Source organism: Salmo trutta, chromosome 25 (assembly GCF_901001165.1).
Source record: "Salmo trutta chromosome 25, fSalTru1.1, whole genome shotgun sequence".
Classification (NCBI taxonomy): Eukaryota; Metazoa; Chordata; class Actinopteri; order Salmoniformes; family Salmonidae; genus Salmo; species Salmo trutta.
In genome coordinates this window covers 11,023,478-11,041,962 of record NC_042981.1, presented here as the reverse complement: position 1 = coordinate 11,041,962, position 18,485 = coordinate 11,023,478, and the positions used below count along the sequence as shown (strand labels likewise).

At 52.9% G+C, this 18,485-nt stretch overlaps 1 protein-coding gene across 3 annotated transcripts in view; it reads left to right on the top strand.

Annotated features, from left to right (window-relative positions):
* LOC115162012 (DNA (cytosine-5)-methyltransferase 3A-like) overlaps positions 1-18,485 on the top strand; it is a 73,764-nt gene that overhangs the window by 8,822 nt on the left and 46,457 nt on the right. For all 3 annotated transcript variants that reach the window (XM_029712916.1, XM_029712915.1, XM_029712914.1), the window contains exon 4: positions 3,457-4,198. In XM_029712916.1, coding sequence (XP_029568776.1) covers positions 3,457-4,198 — 742 coding nt within the window. The remainder of the gene's footprint in view (positions 1-3,456; positions 4,199-18,485) is intronic.

The window sequence follows — 18,485 nt, the reverse complement described above, 5'->3', positions numbered from 1 at the left end:
GATGAGGTAGTTAGATGGGCTGTTTACAGATGGGCTATGTACATGTGCAGTGATCTGTGAGCTGCTCTGACAGTTGGTGCTTACAGTTAGAGAGGGAGATATGAATCTCCAGCTTCAGTGATTTTTGCAATTCGTTCCAGTCATTGGCAGCAGAGAACTGGAAGGAAAGGCGGCCAAAGGAGTAATTGGCTTTGGGGGTGACCAGTGAAATATACATGCTGGAGTGCGTGCTATGGGTGGGTGCTGCTATGGTGACCAGTGAGCTGAGATAAGGCAGGGCTTTACCTAGCAAAGACTTATAGATGACCTGGAGCCAGTGGATTTGGCGACAAATATGAAGCGAGGGCCAGCCAACGAGAGCATACAGGTTGCAGTGGTGGATAGTATATGGGGCTTTGGTGACAAAACGGATGGCACTGTGATAGACTGCATCCAGTTTGCTGAGTAGAGTGCTGGAGGCTATTTTGTAAATGACATCGCCAAAGTCAAGGATCGGTAGGATAGTCAGTTTTACGAGGGTATGTTTGGCAGCTTGAGTGAAGGAGGCTTTGTTGTGAAATAGGAAGCCGATTCTAGATTTAATTTTGGATTGGAGATGCTTAATGTGAGTCTGGAAGGAGAGTTTACAGTCTAACCAGACACCTAGGTATTTGTAGTTGTCCACATATTCTAAGTCAGAACCATCCAGAGTAGTGATGCTGGACGGGTGGGCAGGTGTGGGCAGCGATCGGTTGAAGAGCATGCATTTAGTTTTACTTGTATTTAAGAGCAGTTGGAGAGTTGTATGCCATTGAAGCTCGTCTGGAGGTTTGTTAACACAGTGTCCAAAGAAGGGCCAGATGTATACAGAATGGTGTCATCTGCATAGAGGTGGATCGGAGAATCACCAGCAGCAAAAGCGACATCATTGATGTATACAGAGAAAAGAGTCGGCCCGAGAATTGAACCCCGTGGCACCCCCATAGAGACTGCCAGAGGTCTGGACAACAGGCCATCCGATTTGACACACTGAACTCTGTCTGAGAAGTAGTTGGTGAACCAGGCGAGGCAGTCATTTGAGAAACCAAGGCTGTTGAGTCTTCTGATAAGAATGTGGTGATTGACAGAGTCGAAAGCCTTGGCCAGGTCGATGAATACAGCTGCACAGTATTGTCTCTTATCAATGGCGGTTATGATATCGTTTAGAACCTTGAGCGTGGCTGAGGTGCACCCATGACCAGCTTGGAAACCAGATTGCATAGCGGAAAAGGTACGGTGGGATTCGAAGTGGTCGGTGATCTGTTTGTTCACTTGGCTTTCGAAGACCTTAGAAAGGCAGGGTAGGATAGATATAGGTCTGTAACAGTTTGGGTCTAGAATGTCTCCCCCTTTGAAGAGGGGGATGACCGCGGCAGCTTTCCAATCTTTGGGGATCTCAGACGATATGAAAGAGAGGTTGAACAGTAATAGGGGTTGCAACAATTGCGGCGGATAATTTTAGAAAGAGAGGGTCCAGATTGTCTAGCCCAGCTGATTTGTACGGGTCCAAATTTTGAAGCTCTTTCAGAGCATTGGCTTTCTGGATTTAACAGTGGATATGTTTTAGTTCTACTCCATCCACATCGCAGTATAATTAGGATTGGCTTCTCTAAAGAGCCTGGTAAGGAATGAAAATAAACAGTCATTAGTCTGATATAATAAAATCATTTTCCACAACATCAACATGTTCTAAAGTGTCAGACCTCTTGTCTCATTAGGCATTAGACTGTTGCTAACAGAGTCAGATACATACTTCACCTGTCTCTGTGTGGGTGTCTGTCTCTCATTCTCTGTCTCTCTCTCGTTCCCTGCCTTCCTGTCTGTCTCTGTCTCTCTCTCGTTGCCTGCCTGACTGCCTGCCTGTCTGTCTCTCTCGTTCCCTGCCTGCCTTCCTGCCTGCCAGTCTGTCTTTCTGTCTCGATCTCGTTCCCTGCCTGTCTGCCTGCCTGCCTGTCTTTCTGCCTGCCTGCCTTTCTGTCTGTCTTTCTGTCTCTGTCTTTCTTTCACTCTGCATCTGTCCGTCCTTCCATCTGTCTGAGACGATGGACGCTTCAGACATGATGTTGTCAGTGTTGACAGACAGGCCAATCTCAGTGTAGACAGACAGGCCAATCTCAGTGTAGACAGACAGGCCAATCTCAGTGTTGACAGACAGGCCAATCTCAGCGTTGAAAGACAGGCCAATCTCAGCGTAGACAGACAGGCCAATCTCAGTGTTGACAGACAGGCCAATCTCAGTGTTGACAGACAGGCCAATCTCAGCGTTGACAGACAGGCCAATCTCAGCGTTGACAGACAGGCCAATCTCAGTGTTGACAGACAGGCCAATCTCAGTGTTGACAGACAGGCCAATCTCAGTGTTGACAGACAGGCCAATCTCAGTGTTGACAGACAGGCCAATCTCAGTGTTGACAGACAGGCCAATCTCAGTGTTGACAGACAGGCCAATCTCAGTGTTGACAGACAGGCCAATCTCAGTGTTGACAGCCAGGCCAATCTCATCTCGCTAGTAGACATGCTCTACTTTCCTTTGCTATGACCTAGTAATGGAATTGTCTCCGAAATGCTTTTTAACACTATTTTTAGGCAGTAGTCTCTAGCAGAGACACTGCGGAGAAAAAAATCGCTCTCCCACCAGCTCACTTTTCCTCTTCTTCAAGCATTTTAAAAGGAGTTCATTTTCTAGGTCACTAAAAAGAGGTGTAAATCTTGTGATCAACATGTTATATGAGATACTTGACATGTGATTTTTATATGTACTTATCTGAAAAGAGTAGAGGCATGCCTGGTGATATAGATATATGATTATATAGATTTACAATGTAGTTGAATCACGTGCAGATAATACCAGCCAGATCATGTTGTTTGGCTGTGCTATGGTGTCATTGGGTTGGAGAATCTCTGTTCTTCTGCTGGAACAGAGATTAGTAAATACTTCTCTTTACAGAATGAAATGGTTTCCAGGGGCGAGTCCCACGTTAATAAAATGAAAGATTTCCTGCCTTTGACAAAAAGCCAACATTCCTCTGATATTTCTGCTCTACAGTGATGCTGTAAATAGCTGAGTTACAACACACAACCAACGCACAGCGAGTTCACAGGGTTTCTCACTGTAATACAATTATCTACATGAGGATATTGGTACAGTTTGACTATATTGACTGATGTTTGGAGCTCCAACGGTTACAGGAGGGAGGCAGACAGGACCTCAGGCTACTGAAGCATACCAATATACTGAATTGTGCATTTCATTCAAATAAAGATTAAAGTGATGCAGTGAAACTTAAACAAAATACTTGTACTCAAGGCTAACTGCTTATAGAATAAAAATGACTCCATTGTCCTTAAAGGGAATTGGCTAACAACGTGAAGTGATTGGCAATAATATCCACTCCAATATAATCTTCCTAATAGCTTATCTCCTTCCTTTACCTGCAGGCGGAGGGCAGTGTGTCTGTGAAGGACAGTGTGCCCGGAGGCGGGGGCAACAGTCTCACCGGGGTGGCAGCGGAAAGAGAGAGAGTGTCTGTGTCGCAGGTGCAGAATGGAGTCATGAGCGGCGGGCACACAGACAGAGACAGGACCCAGGCTGATGCCAGCAGCGGGCACAGAGACAGAACCCAGGCTGATGCCAGCGGCGGGCACACAGACAGAGACAGGACCCAGGCTGATGCCAGCGGCGGGCACAGAGACAGAACCCAGGCTGATGCCAGCGGCGGGCACACAGACAGAGACAGGACCCAGGCTGATGCCAGCGGCGGAAACACAGACAGAGACAGGACCCAGGCTGATGCCAGCAGCGGACACACAGACAGAGACAGGACCCAGGCTGATGCCAGCGGTGGGCACACAGACAGAAACAGAACCCAGGCTGATGCCAGCAGCTGCCCCAAGCAAGAGAGGAAAGGTCCAGAGAAGAACGGGTTACCAGGTATCCCTGGTTCCCCCAGTGCCAGTCAGGCTGAAGACGGCCCCCCGGGACCACCCACCCTCCTGCATCAGAGCCGGAGCCCCCCCTCCCTCGAGAACAGGTTTCTAGTGAGCCGGGAGCCGAGCCGGGAGCCGAGCCGGGAGCCGAGTCGGGACGAGCAGGACGACTCTGAGAAAGACAAAGAGGAGACTCTGACAACTCCGCCACGCAAGAAACGAGGCAGGCGGAAACTGGAGCGCCCAACAAAATGTGAGTCCTGCCTCCTGCTTGGTGACGTTACTGTCTTCATTCTCACTACATTCCTGGCACAGCCAGCTCTGCACTGGCTGAACTGACGGGCAATACCAAGTGAATGAAAATGAACAATGTATGGTTTCTCCTTGAACACTGTGGCCATTTTGAATTATTCTTCGGGTGTGTTCAGTGTGAATGAATTTAACACAGTAATGTAGAACATGTTAAATAAACAAAAGATAGTAACCATGTAAAAAGCTTTAAATAGATCTGGAGAGAGAGAGACTTTTGACTTTTGGTCTTTCTTTACTGGAACTTTCTCATTTCATAAAACATTTGTTTTACCCCCCCCCCCCTTAAAAATAAAACACCAAAATATATGTACTGCATACATGTACCATACTCACCTTTCCATCTACCACATGATACAAACCAACATCACAATACCCAAAACAATACCCACTTCTACAACCGTATATCCAAAACATCTTCCCCAACTATACAGACAGCCCCCCCAACACACCATATCTCCTGAAACATCTTCCCCAGCTATACAGACAGCCCCCCAACACACCATATATCCTGAAACATCTTCCCCAGCTATACAGACAGCCCCCCAACACACCATATCTCCTGAAACATCTTCCCCAGCTATACAGACAGCCCCCCAACACACAATATCTCCTGAAACATCTTTACCAGCTATACAGACAGCCCCCAAACACACCATATCTCCTGAAACATCTTTCCCAGCTATACAGACAGCCCCCCCAACACACCATATCTCCTGAAACATCTTCCCTAGCTATACAGACAGCCCCCCAACACACCATATCTCCTGAAACATCTCCACACTTTTTATCATTCTATAGAACTCAAACTCAACCCTAAGGCGCGCAGAGACCATCCCATTAAACAATAGTAAAGGCTCTGTTATCCCCCCACCTTTGACCCTGTTCCTCCTTGTTAGCCAAATAGCTAACTTCGCCTGAGCAAACAGAAAATTCAACAAAACACATTTTTCCTTCTCCTTATTTGAATACCTGTATCCCATTATGAACACCCCAACAGTAAAAACCACCCCCAACCTCTCACACAGACATTCCAACAGAGACATTAATGGCATTAACCTGGTGCACACAGAAAACACATGAATCACAGTTTCTTTCATTACACAGAAAGGACACCCCTGCCCGATTCCCGGTTCAACCCGTGCCAACCAGCTGTTAGTGGCCAGGGCTCCATGTAGAACCCTCCACTGGAGGTCCCCTGATCTCTTTGGTACTGGGGGTTTGTAGAGCCCCCTCCATCTAAAACCCACCATACTCTCCTCCCCACATACCCCCTGCCACTGATGTGCCTTCACTCCTGTTAGGCTCCTAATGTTCCTCACCTTAACACAGAGGTTGTAGAGGGCTTTATCTCCCACCCCTTCAAACTCCCCCAGGCTCGGAGTGTTAAAATCTAACAAGTCCTCCAGACCCCCTTGCCAGTCTCCAGTCTCTGCCGTCACCTGCAGTGGCGGAAACATTGGTGGACCCTCCCCCTTTGGCCACTCAAACACCCCTCTTACTGGCTCAGACAGTGCCTCCTGGACCTCATCAGACAGTGCCTCCTGGACCTCCTCCAGGAATCTCTCCAGTAGCCTAAGAGACGTTATTCCTGTTTGTTGTGCCAAGACTTCCGGGGTTTTCCACCCCTCCTCTCCCAGCAGTCTCAGGTCACCCAGCCTTTGTAAAGCCCCTGCCATCAGTTGCCTCTGCAGGGTGGCCGACTGAACCGATCTCAAAGGGATGGCTGGGTTGTTGGCTCCACACCCCCTTCTCGTGTGGGCCTTAGCAGCTGCCAGGCCCTCAGCACTGCAGAGTAAAAATCTGAGAGACCTGCTGTACTCAGCGTCTCCAGCTTCATGAGGAACAGCTGCCGGTCCAACCCTAATCCGCCAGCTCTCCTCAGCAGCACGCGTGCTGGTTCCCTACAGCCAACATCAGTATGGTACAGCAGTCTCTGCACCGCCTTTAGCCGGAAAGCAGCCATCCTGCTCTCCAGTTCCACCAGGCCCTGTCCTCCTTCGTGGACGGTCATGTACAACACGGCCACCCTCAGCCAGTGATGGCCCGACCAGAAAAGGTCCACCAGCTTGCGTTGCAGGTCTGCGAGCAGACCAACGGGGGGTTGAGGACAGCCAGTTTATGCCACAGGGAAGATGCCACCAGGTTGTTGATTATCAGCACCCTGCCTCTATATGACACTTGGGACAGGAACCACCTCCACCTGGCCAGTCTTGACACCACTGCCTGTGACAGCCCCTCCCAGTTCTTCCTGACCCACTTCTCCGAGCCCAGGTACACCCCCAACACTTTAAGCCCTTCACAACCCCACTGCAAACACCCTAGAAGCAGAGGAGGGGCCCTATCCCTCCATGCCCCACATAACAGAGCTTTGCTCTTGCCCCAGTTCACCTTAGCTGAAGAAGCTCCCTCGTACACCTTCAGACTGGTCTCCAGTGCCTGCATATCCTGACCATCCCTGACCTTCACAGAAATGTCATCTGCATATGCTGACACTGCTCTTCCCATCACCACATCCATGCCTGTCCAGCACACTCCCTGCAGTCTCCTGCGTAGCAGTCCCAAAAAAGGCTCAATGGCTAATGTGTATAACTGCTCAGATAGAGGGCATCCTTGTCTAATGCCCCGTCTCACCCAGACTGGCCTACTGAGCCCCCCCCCCACCTTGACCATACATGATGCCCCAGCATACAACAGCTTCACACAGGTCAAAAAACTCTTCCCAAACCCAAAGACAGACATCACATTAAACAGATACTCATGGTCCACTCTATCAAAAGCCTTCTCTTGATCTAAAGAGACCAGTCCAAAGTTCACATTAGAACTTCTCGACAAGTCCAACATGTCTCTGATTAAGAACAAGTTGTCCGTGATTGAGCATCCCGGGTACACAATATGCTTGGTCCTAATGTACTATCGAGTCCAAATGGGACTTCAGTCTGTTAGAGAGGACCTTGGCAAATATCTTGTAGTCCGCACAGAGCAATGCCACAGGCCTCCAGTTCCCTTTTTTGGGCAGGAGAGTCAGAGCCGCCCGACGGCAGCTCATCGGCAACTCTCCTACCCCGACGCATTCACGCAACACGCAAAAGAAGTCCTGTCCAATTATTCCACATAATTTTTTATAAAACTCCACTGGGTGTCCATCGACCCCCGGTGCACGGCTGGGGGACATCTGGGTTACAGCCTCTGCCAGTTCATGGGACAACAGAGGAATGTCCATTTCATCCCTCTGTGCCAGAGAGAGCTTAGGGAGTCCTGCGAACAAGACCTGAGCACACATAGGATCACACACTTCTGCCCTATACAACTCAGTATAAAACTCCACAGTCCGTTCCCGCATCTCACCCACCACAGAGGTCACCCACCCATCAGACAGCCGTAGACAATTCATACCCTTGGCTTCACTGCTCTGTCTTTCCAAACCAAAGAAGAAGGAGCTGGGAGCATCCATCTCCTTGAGCATGGAGAACCTAGCTCTTACAAGTGCTCCCTTTGCTTTAACCTGGAAAAAACTGCCCAGGTCCCTAGGTAATTCAGCTAAATTAGCCTGGAGGTCTACATTGCCTTGCCCCACCATCTCTACCTCCATCTCACTAATACTACGCTCGAGTTCCCCCAATACTCTCCTAGCCTCTGAGGATGAGAGAGCTGTGTACTGTTGACAGAAAAGCCGAATTTGGACTTTTCCCACATCCCACCATTGACTCAGAGACTCATACTCCTCTCTTCCCTGCCCCCACCTTTCCCAAAAGGTCTGGAAACCTGAGCAAAAAGTGGCATCTTGTAAGAGCTTTACATTGAATTTCCAATAGGATGCCTGCCGGGGCCCTGGTGAAATAGACAGCCGAGCCATGGTTATGTGATGATCTGAAAACCCCACCGGGAGAATGGTAGCGCCCAACAGCCTATTGCTCCGATTCCTAGACATGTAAAACCGATCCAGTCGTGCTGCACTCACCCTATCCCCAAAAACCTTCACCCATGTATACTGTCTTGTGTTCGGATGTTTAGTTCTCCAAACATCCACTAGATTGAACTCATTAATGATGTCCCTTAACACTCCCACTGACACTAAATGAGGCTCTTCCCCATATCTAAAATCCATTGTACAATTCCAGTCCCCTCCGACCACCAGCGTCTCCTCAGGCGCTACCTGTGAGAGTTCCTGTCTAAGACTCGCAAATAGAACCCCTCTTTCTCCCTGTGTTAGGCACATACACATTTATAAAGACAAACCCCATGTTGTTAATTTCTGCTTCAACAACAAGCAGCCTACCCCTACACACCTCCTTTGAGGAGCACATTTTTACAGACAGACCCGGTGCAAAAAGGAATGCCACCCCTGCACTAAGATTTGTCCCATGGTTCAACACACTTGCCCCTTTCCACCAGAGCCCCCAATCGACTTCATTCACCACATCCCTATGCGTCTCCTGCAGAAACAACACCTGTACTTTTTTTGTTTTACATATTCACCCAACACACTCCTCTTTCCCGCATCTCTGGCGCCATTTATATTGAGCGAGCCTACCCGAACAGTCTCCATAAGTAGTGGGAGAAAAGCCAGCAGAGAAAGAGACCAATAGCAAAGCTCAAAAAGCCCCAGTGTCAGAAAGAAAATATACATCTAAACAGTGTCTAAAGGTAAACCTTTACGCACTGTTGTGACCCACTTCCTCAACCTAAACCGTTTCCTGGGTGAGAGGACACCAGGCCCCTCATTTTTCACAGCATGTTGTACTGATCTTACAAACTTTCTCGGATCAGAAAAAAAAGCCTCAAGATGAACTTTTTTCCCCTTGGTCTCATTCAGGAACCTTGTCAGTTCTCTCAACGTGTACTTTGACCCCTCTGCTTGACTGGCTGTCAGCTCCGGACCCATTGAAGAGGAGTCTGGAAAAAATAACTCCTCATCCTCTTCCTCAGACTCACTTTCCTCCTCATCTCTATCTCCTACCCTGACCACCTGCCCTTCCTCTCTGGTCAGGGCCTCCCCCACAGCAACAGGCAAAGGTTCCATGGTGCCTTTGACCACACCCTTTTTCCTTTTCCGCTTCCTCCCCCCCAGTCTCTTACACTTCCCCACTATACTTTCCTCATCCACTAGCATAACCTGACTAGACCCAGCCTCAGCTACCCCACGATCTCTAGCCTGACTAGACCCAGCCTCAGCTACCCCACGATCTCTAGCCTGACTAGACCCAGCCTCAGCTACCCCACGATCTCTAGCCTGACTAGACCCAGCCTCAGCTACCCCACCATCTCTAGCCTGACTAGACCCAGCCTCCGCTACCCCACCATCTCTAGCCTGACTAGACCCAGCCTCTACTACCCCACCATCTCTAGCCTGACTAGACCCAGCCTTATCTACACCACCATCTCTAGCCTGACTAGACCCAGCCTCAGCTACCCCACGATCTCTAGCCTGACTAGACCCAGCCTCAGCTACCCCACCATCTCTAGCCTGACTAGACCCAGCCTCCGCTACCCCACCATCTCTAGCCTGACTAGACCCATCCTTATCTACACCACCATCTCTAGCCTGACTAGACCCAGCCTTATCTACACCACCATCTCTATCCTGACTAGACCCAGCCTCCGCTACCCCACCATCTCTAGCCTGACTAGACCCAGCCTCAGCTACCCCACCATCTCTAGCCTGACTAGACCCAGCCTCCGCTACCCCACCATCTCTAGCCTGACTAGACCCATCCTTATCTACACCACCATCCATAGCCTGACTAGACCCAGCCTCCGCTATACCACCATCTCTAGCCTGACTAGACCCAGCCTCCGCTACCCCACCATATCTAGCCTGACTAGACCCAGCCTCCGCTACCCCACCATCCATAACCTGACTAGACCCAGCCTCCGCTACCCCACCATCTCTAGCCTGACTAGACCCAGCCTCCGCTACCCCACCATCTCTAGCCTGACTAGACCCAGCCTTATCTACACCACCATCTCTTGCCTGACTAGACCCAGCCTTATCTACACCACCATCCATAGCCTGACTAGACCCAGCCTCCGCTACCCCACCATCCATAGCCTGACTAGACCCAGCCTCCGCTACCCCACCATATTTAGCCTGACTAGACCCAGCCTTCGCTATACCACCATCCATAGCCTGACTAGACCCAGCCTCCGCTATACCACCATCCATAGCCTGACTAGACCCAGCCTCAGCTACCCCACCATCTCTAGCCTGACTAGACCCAGCCTTATCTACACCACCATCTTTAGCCTGACTAGACCCAGCCTCCGCTACCCCACCATCTCTAGCCTGACTAGACCCAGCCTCCGCTATACCACCATCCATAGCCTGATTAGACCCAGCCTCCGCTACCCCACCATCTCTAGCCTGACTAGACCCAGCCTCCGCTACCCCACCATCTCTAGCCTGACTAGACCCAGCCTCCGCTACCCCACCATCTCTAGCCTGACTAGACCCAGCCTTATCTACACCACCATCCATAGCCTGACTAGACCCAGCCTCTGCTACCCCACCATCTCTAGCCTGACTAGACCCAGCCTCCTCTACCCCACCATCTCTAGCCTGACTAGACCCAGCCTCCTCTACCCCACCATCTCTAGCCTGACTAGACCCAGCCTCCTCTACCCCACCATCTCTAGCCTGACTAGACCCAGCCTCCTCTACCCCACTATCTCTAGCCTGACTAGACCCAGCCTCCTCTACCCCACCATCTCTAGCCTGACTAGACCCAGCCTCTGCTACCCCACCATCTCTAGCCTGACTAGACCCAGCCTCAGCTACCCCACCATCTCTAGCCTGACTAGACCCAGCCTCTGCTACCCCACCATCTCTAGCCTGACTAGACCCAGCCTCCGCTACCCCACCATCTCTAGCCTGACTAGACCCATACTCCGCTATACCACCATCCATAGCCTGACTAGACCCAGCCTTATCTACACCACCATCTCTAGCCTGACTAGACCCAGCCTCCGCTACCCCACCATCTCTAGCCTGACTAGACCCAGCCTCCGCTATACCACCATCCATAGCCTGACTAGACCCAGCCTCTGCTACCCCACCATCTCTAGCCTGACTAGACCCAGCCTCCGCTACCCCACCATCTCTAGCCTGACTAGACCCAGCCTTATCTACACCACCATCTCTAGCCTGACTAGACCTAGTCTCCGCAATACCACCATCCACAGCCTGACTAGACCCAGCCTCCGCTACCCCACCATCTCTAGCCTGACTAGACCCAGCCTCCGCTATACCACCATCTCTAGCCTGACTAGACCCAGCCTCCGCTACCCCACCATCTCTAGCCTAACTAGACCCAGCCTTATCTACACCACCATCTCTAGCCTGACTAGACCCAGCCTCTGCTACCCCACCATCTCTAGCCTGACTAGACCCAGCCTCAGCTACCCCAACCATCTCTAGCCTGACTAGACCCAGCCTCCGCTACCCCACCATCTCTAGCCTGACTAGACCCAGCCTTATCTACACCACCATCCATAGCCTGACTAGACCCAGCCTTATCTACACCACCATCCATAGCCTGACTAGACCCAGCCTTATCTACACCACCATCTCTAGCCTGACTAGACCCAGCCTTATCTACACCACCATCCATAGCCTGACTAGACCCAGCCTTATCTACACCACCATCCATAGCCTGACTAGACCCAGTCTCCGCTACCCCACCATCTCTAGCCTGACTAGACCCAGCCTTATCTACCCCACCATATCTAGCCTGACTAGACCCAGCCTCCGCTACCCCACCATCTCTAGCCTGACTGGACCCAGCCTTATCTACACCACCATCCATAGCCTGACTAGACCCAGCCTTATCTACACCACCATCCATAGCCTGACTAGACCCAGCTTCCGCTATACCACCATCTCTAGCCTGACTAGACCCAGCCTCTGCTACCCCACCATCTCTAGCCTGACTAGACCCAGCCTCTGCTACCCCACCATATCTAGCCTGACTAGACCCAGCCTCCGCTACCCCACCATCTCTAGCCTGACTAGACCCAGCCTCTGCTACCCCACCATCTCTAGCCTGACTAGACCCAGCCTCCGCTATACCACCATCCATAGCCTGATTAGACCCAGCCTCAGCTACCCCACCATCTCTAGCCTGACTAGACCCAGCCTCCGCTATACCACCATCCATAGCCTGATTAGACCCAGCCTCAGCTACCCCACCATCTCTAGCCTGACTAGACCCAGCCTCCGCTACCCCACCATCTCTAGCCTGACTAGACCCAGCCTCCGCTACCCCACCATCTCTAGCCTGACTAGACCCAGCCTCCGCTACCCCACCATCTCTAGCCTGACTAGACCCAGCCTTATCTACACCACCATATTTAGCCTGACTAGACCCAGCCTTATCTACACCACCATCTCTAGCCTGACTAGACCTAGCCTCCGCAATACCACCATCCATAGCCTGACTAGACCCAGCCTCCGCTACCCCACCATCTCTAGCCTGACTAGACCCAGCCTCCGCTATACCACCATCTCTAGCCTGACTAGACCCAGCCTCCGCTACCCCACCATCTCTAGCCTAACTAGACCCAGCCTTATCTACACCACCATCTCTAGCCTGACTAGACCCAGCCTCCGCTATACCACCATCCATAGCCTGACTAGACCCAGCCTCAGCTACCCCACCATCTCTAGCCTGACTAGACCCAGCCTCCGCTATACCACCATCCATAGCCTGATTAGACCCAGCCTCAGCTACCCCACCATCTCTAGCCTGACTAGACCCAGCCTCAGCTACCCCACCATCTCTAGCCTGACTAGACCCAGCCTTATCTACACCACCATCTCTAGCCTGACTAGACCCAGCCTCCGCTATACCACCATCCATAGCCTGACTAGACCCAGCCTCCGCTATACCACCATCTCTAGCCTGACTAGACCCAGCCTCCGCTACCCCACCATCTCTAGCCTAACTAGACCCAGCCTTATCTACACCACCATCTCTAGCCTGACTAGACCCAGCCTCCGCTATACCACCATCCATAGCCTGACTAGACCCAGCCTCAGCTACCCCACCATCTCTAGCCTGACTAGACCCAGCCTCCGCTATACCACCATCCATAGCCTGACTAGACCCAGCCTCCGCTATACCACCATCCATAGCCTGATTAGACCCAGCCTCTGCTACCCCACCATCTCTAGCCTGACTAGACCCAGCCTCAGCTACCCCACCATCTCTAGCCTGACTAGACCCAGCCTTATCTACACCACCATCTCTAGCCTGACTAGACCCAGCCTCCGCTACCCCACCATATCTAGCCTGACTAGACCCAGCCTCAGCTACCCCACCATCTCTAGCCTGACTAGACCCAGCCTCCGCTACCCCACCATCTCTAGCCTGATTAGACCCATCCTTATCTACACCACCATCTCTAGCCTGACTAGACCCAGCGTTATCTACACCACCATCTCTAGCCTGACTAGACCCAGCCTCCGCTACCCCACCATCTCTAGCCTGACTAGACCCAGCCTCCGCTACCCCACCATCTCTAGCCTGACTAGACCCATCCTTATCTACACCACCATCCATAGCCTGACCAGACCCAGCCTCCGCTATACCACCATCTCTAGCCTGACTAGACCCAGCCTCAGCTACCCCACCATATCTAGCCTGACTAGACCCAGCCTCCGCTACCCCACCATCCATAGCCTGACTAGACCCAGCCTCCGCTACCCCACCATCTCTAGCCTGACTAGACCCAGCCTCCGCTACCCCACCATCTCTAGCCTGACTAGACCCAGCCTTATCTACACCACCATCTCTAGCCTGACTAGACCCAGCCTTATCTACACCACCATCCATAGCCTGACTAGACCCAGCCTCCGCTACCCCACCATCCATAGCCTGACTAGACCCAGCCTCCGCTACCCCACCATATTTAGCCTGACTAGACCCAGCCTCAGCTACCCCACCATCCATAGCCTGACTAGACCCAGCCTCCGCTACCCCACCATATTTAGCCTGACTAGACCCAGCCTTATCTACCCCACCATCTCTAGCCTGACTAGACCCAGCCTCCGCTACCCCACCATCCATAGCCTGACTAGACCCAGCCTCCGCTACCCCACCATCTCTAGCCTGACTAGACCCAGCCTTATCTACACCACCATCTCTAGCCTGACTAGACCCAGCCTTATCTACACCACCATCCATAGCCTGACTAGACCCAGCCTCCGCTACCCCACCATCCATAGCCTGACTAGACCCAGCCTCCGCTACCCCACCATATTTAGCCTGACTAGACCCAGCCTCAGCTACCCCACCATCCATAGCCTGACTAGACCCAGCCTCCGCTACCCCACCATATTTAACCTGACTAGACCCAGTCTTATCTACCCCACCATCTCTAGCCTGACTAGACCCAGCCTCCGCTACCCCACCATCCATAGCCTGACTAGACCCAGCCTCCGCTACCCCACCATCTCTAGCCTGACTAGACCCAGCCTCCTCTACCCCACCATCTCTAGCCTGACTAGACCCAGCCTTCGCTATACCACCATCCATAGCCTGACTAGACCCAGCCTCAGCTATACCACCATCCATAGCCTGACTAGACCCAGCCTCAGCTACCCCACCATCTCTAGCCTGACTAGACCCAGCCTTATCTACACCACCATCTTTAGCCTGACTAGACCCAGCCTCCGCTACCCCACCATCCTGACTAGACCCAGCCTCCGCTATACCACCATCCATAGCCTGATTAGACCCAGCCTCCGCTACCCCACCATCTCTAGCCTGACTAGACCCAGCCTCCACTACCCCACCATCTCTAGCCTGACTAGACCCAGCCTCCACTACCCCACCATCTCTAGCCTGACTAGACCCAGCCTTATCTACACCACCATCCATAGCCTGACTAGACCCAGCCTCCGCTACCCCCACCATCCATAGCCTGACTAGACCCAGCCTCCGCTACCCCACCATCTCTAGCCTGACTAGACCCAGCCTTATCTACACCACCATCTCTAGCCTGACTAGACCCAGCCTTATCTACACCACCATCCATAGCCTGACTAGACCCAGCCTCCGCTACCCCACCATCCATAGCCTGACTAGACCCAGCCTCCGCTACCCCACCATATTTAGCCTGACTAGACCCAGCCTCAGCTACCCCACCATCCATAGCCTGACTAGACCCAGCCTCCGCTACCCCCCCATATTTAGCCTGACTAGACCCAGTCTTATCTACCCCACCATCTCTAGCCTGACTAGACCCAGCCTCCGCTACCCCACCATCCATAGCCTGACTAGACCCAGCCTCCGCTACCCCACCATCTCTAGCCTGACTAGACCCAGCCTCCTCTACCCCACCATCTCTAGCCTGACTAGACCCAGCCTTCGCTATACCACCATCCATAGCCTGACTAGACCCAGCCTCAGCTATACCACCATCCATAGCCTGACTAGACCCAGCCTCAGCTACCCCACCATCTCTAGCCTGACTAGACCCAGCCTCCGCTACCCCACCATCTCTAGCCTGACTAGACCCAGCCTCCACTACCCCACCATCTCTAGCCTGACTAGACCCAGCCTCCGCTACCCCACCATCCATAGCCTGACTAGACCCAGCCTCCGCTACCCCACCATCTCTAGCCTGACTAGACCCAGCCTCCTCTACCCCACCATCTCTAGCCTGACTAGACCCAGCCTTCGCTATACCACCATCCATAGCCTGACTAGACCCAGCCTCAGCTATACCACCATCCATAGCCTGACTAGACCCAGCCTCAGCTACCCCACCATCTCTAGCCTGACTAGACCCAGCCTTATCTACACCACCATCTTTAGCCTGACTAGACCCAGCCTCCGCTACCCCACCATCCTGACTAGACCCAGCCTCCGCTATACCACCATCCATAGCCTGATTAGACCCAGCCTCCGCTACCCCACCATCTCTAGCCTGACTAGACCCAGCCTCCGCTACCCCACCATCTCTAGCCTGACTAGACCCAGCCTCCACTACCCCACCATCTCTAGCCTGACTAGACCCAGCCTTATCTACACCACCATCCATAGCCTGACTAGACCCAGCCTCCGCTACCCCACCATCCATAGCCTGACTAGACCCAGCCTCCGCTACCCCACCATCTCTAGCCTGACTAGACCCAGCCTTATCTACACCACCATCTCTAGCCTGACTAGACCCAGCCTTATCTACACCACCATCCATAGCCTGACTAGACCCAGCCTCCGCTACCCCACCATCCATAGCCTGACTAGACCCAGCCTCAGCTACCCCACCATCCATAGCCTGACTAGACCCAGCCTCCGCTACCCCACCATATTTAGCCTGACTAGACCCAGTCTTATCTACCCCACCATCTCTAGCCTGACTAGACCCAGCCTCCGCTACCCCACCATCCATAGCCTGACTAGACCCAGCCTCCGCTACCCCACCATCTCTAGCCTGACTAGACCCAGCCTCCTCTACCCCACCATCTCTAGCCTGACTAGACCCAGCCTTCGCTATACCACCATCCATAGCCTGACTAGACCCAGCCTCAGCTATACCACCATCCATAGCCTGACTAGACCCAGCCTCAGCTACCCCACCATCTCTAGCCTGACTAGACCCAGCCTTATCTACACCACCATCTTTAGCCTGACTAGACCCAGCCTCCGCTACCCCACCATCCTGACTAGACCCAGCCTCCGCTATACCACCATCCATAGCCTGATTAGACCCAGCCTCCGCTACCCCACCATCTCTAGCCTGACTAGACCCAGCCTCCGCTACCCACCATCCATAGCCTGACTAGACCCAGCCTCCGCTACCCCACCATCTCTAGCCTGACTAGACCCAGCCTCCTCTACCCCACCATCTCTAGCCTGACTAGACCCAGCCTTCGCTATACCACCATCCATAGCCTGACTAGACCCAGCCTCAGCTATACCACCATCCATAGCCTGACTAGACCCAGCCTCAGCTACCCCACCATCTCTAGCCTGACTAGACCCAGCCTTATCTACACCACCATCTTTAGCCTGACTAGACCCAGCCTCCGCTACCCCACCATCCTGACTAGACCCAGCCTCCGCTATACCACCATCCATAGCCTGACTAGACCCAGCCTCCGCTACCCCACCATCTCTAGCCTGACTAGACCCAGCCTCCGCTACCCCCACCATCTCTAGCCTGACTAGACCCAGCCTCCGCTACCCCACCATCTCTAGCCTGACTAGACCCAGCCTTATCTACACCACCATCCATAGCCTGACTAGACCCAGCCTCCGCTACCCCACCATCCATAGCCTGACTAGACCCAGCCTCCGCTACCCCACCATCTCTAGCCTGACTAGACCCAGCCTTATCTACACCACCATCTCTAGCCTGACTAGACCCAGCCTTATCTACACCACCATCCATAGCCTGACTAGACCCAGCCTCCGCTACCCCCACCATCCATAGCCTGACTAGACCCAGCCTCAGCTACCCCACCATCCATAGCCTGACTAGACCCAGCCTCCGCTACCCCACCATATTTAGCCTGACTAGACCCAGTCTTATCTACCCCACCATCTCTAGCCTGACTAGACCCAGCCTCCGCTACCCCACCATCCATAGCCTGACTAGACCCAGCCTCCGCTACCCCACCATCTCTAGCCTGACTAGACCCAGCCTCCGCTACCCCACCATCTCTAGCCTGACTAGACCCAGCCTTCGCTATACCACCATCCATAGCCTGACTAGACCCAGCCTCAGCTATACCACCATCCATAGCCTGACTAGACCCAGCCTCAGCTACCCCACCATCTCTAGCCTGACTAGACCCAGCCTTATCTACACCACCATCTTTAGCCTGACTAGACCCAGCCTCCGCTACCCCCACCATCCTGACTAGACCCAGCCTCCGCTATACCACCATCCATAGCCTGATTAGACCCAGCCTCCGCTACCCCACCATCTCTAGCCTGACTAGACCCAGCCTCCGCTACCCCACCATCTCTAAGCCTGACTAGACCCAGCCTCCACTACCCCCACCATCTCTAGCCTGACTAGACCCAGCCTTATCTACACCACCATCCATAGCCTGACTAGAACCCAGCCCCTCTCGCTACCCCACCATCCTAGCCTGACTAGACCCAGCCTCCTCTACCCCCACCATCTCTAGCCTGACTAGACCCTCCTCCTCTACCCCCCACTCTCTAGCCTGACTGAACCAGCCCCTCTACCCACTATCTTAGCCTGACTAGACCCAC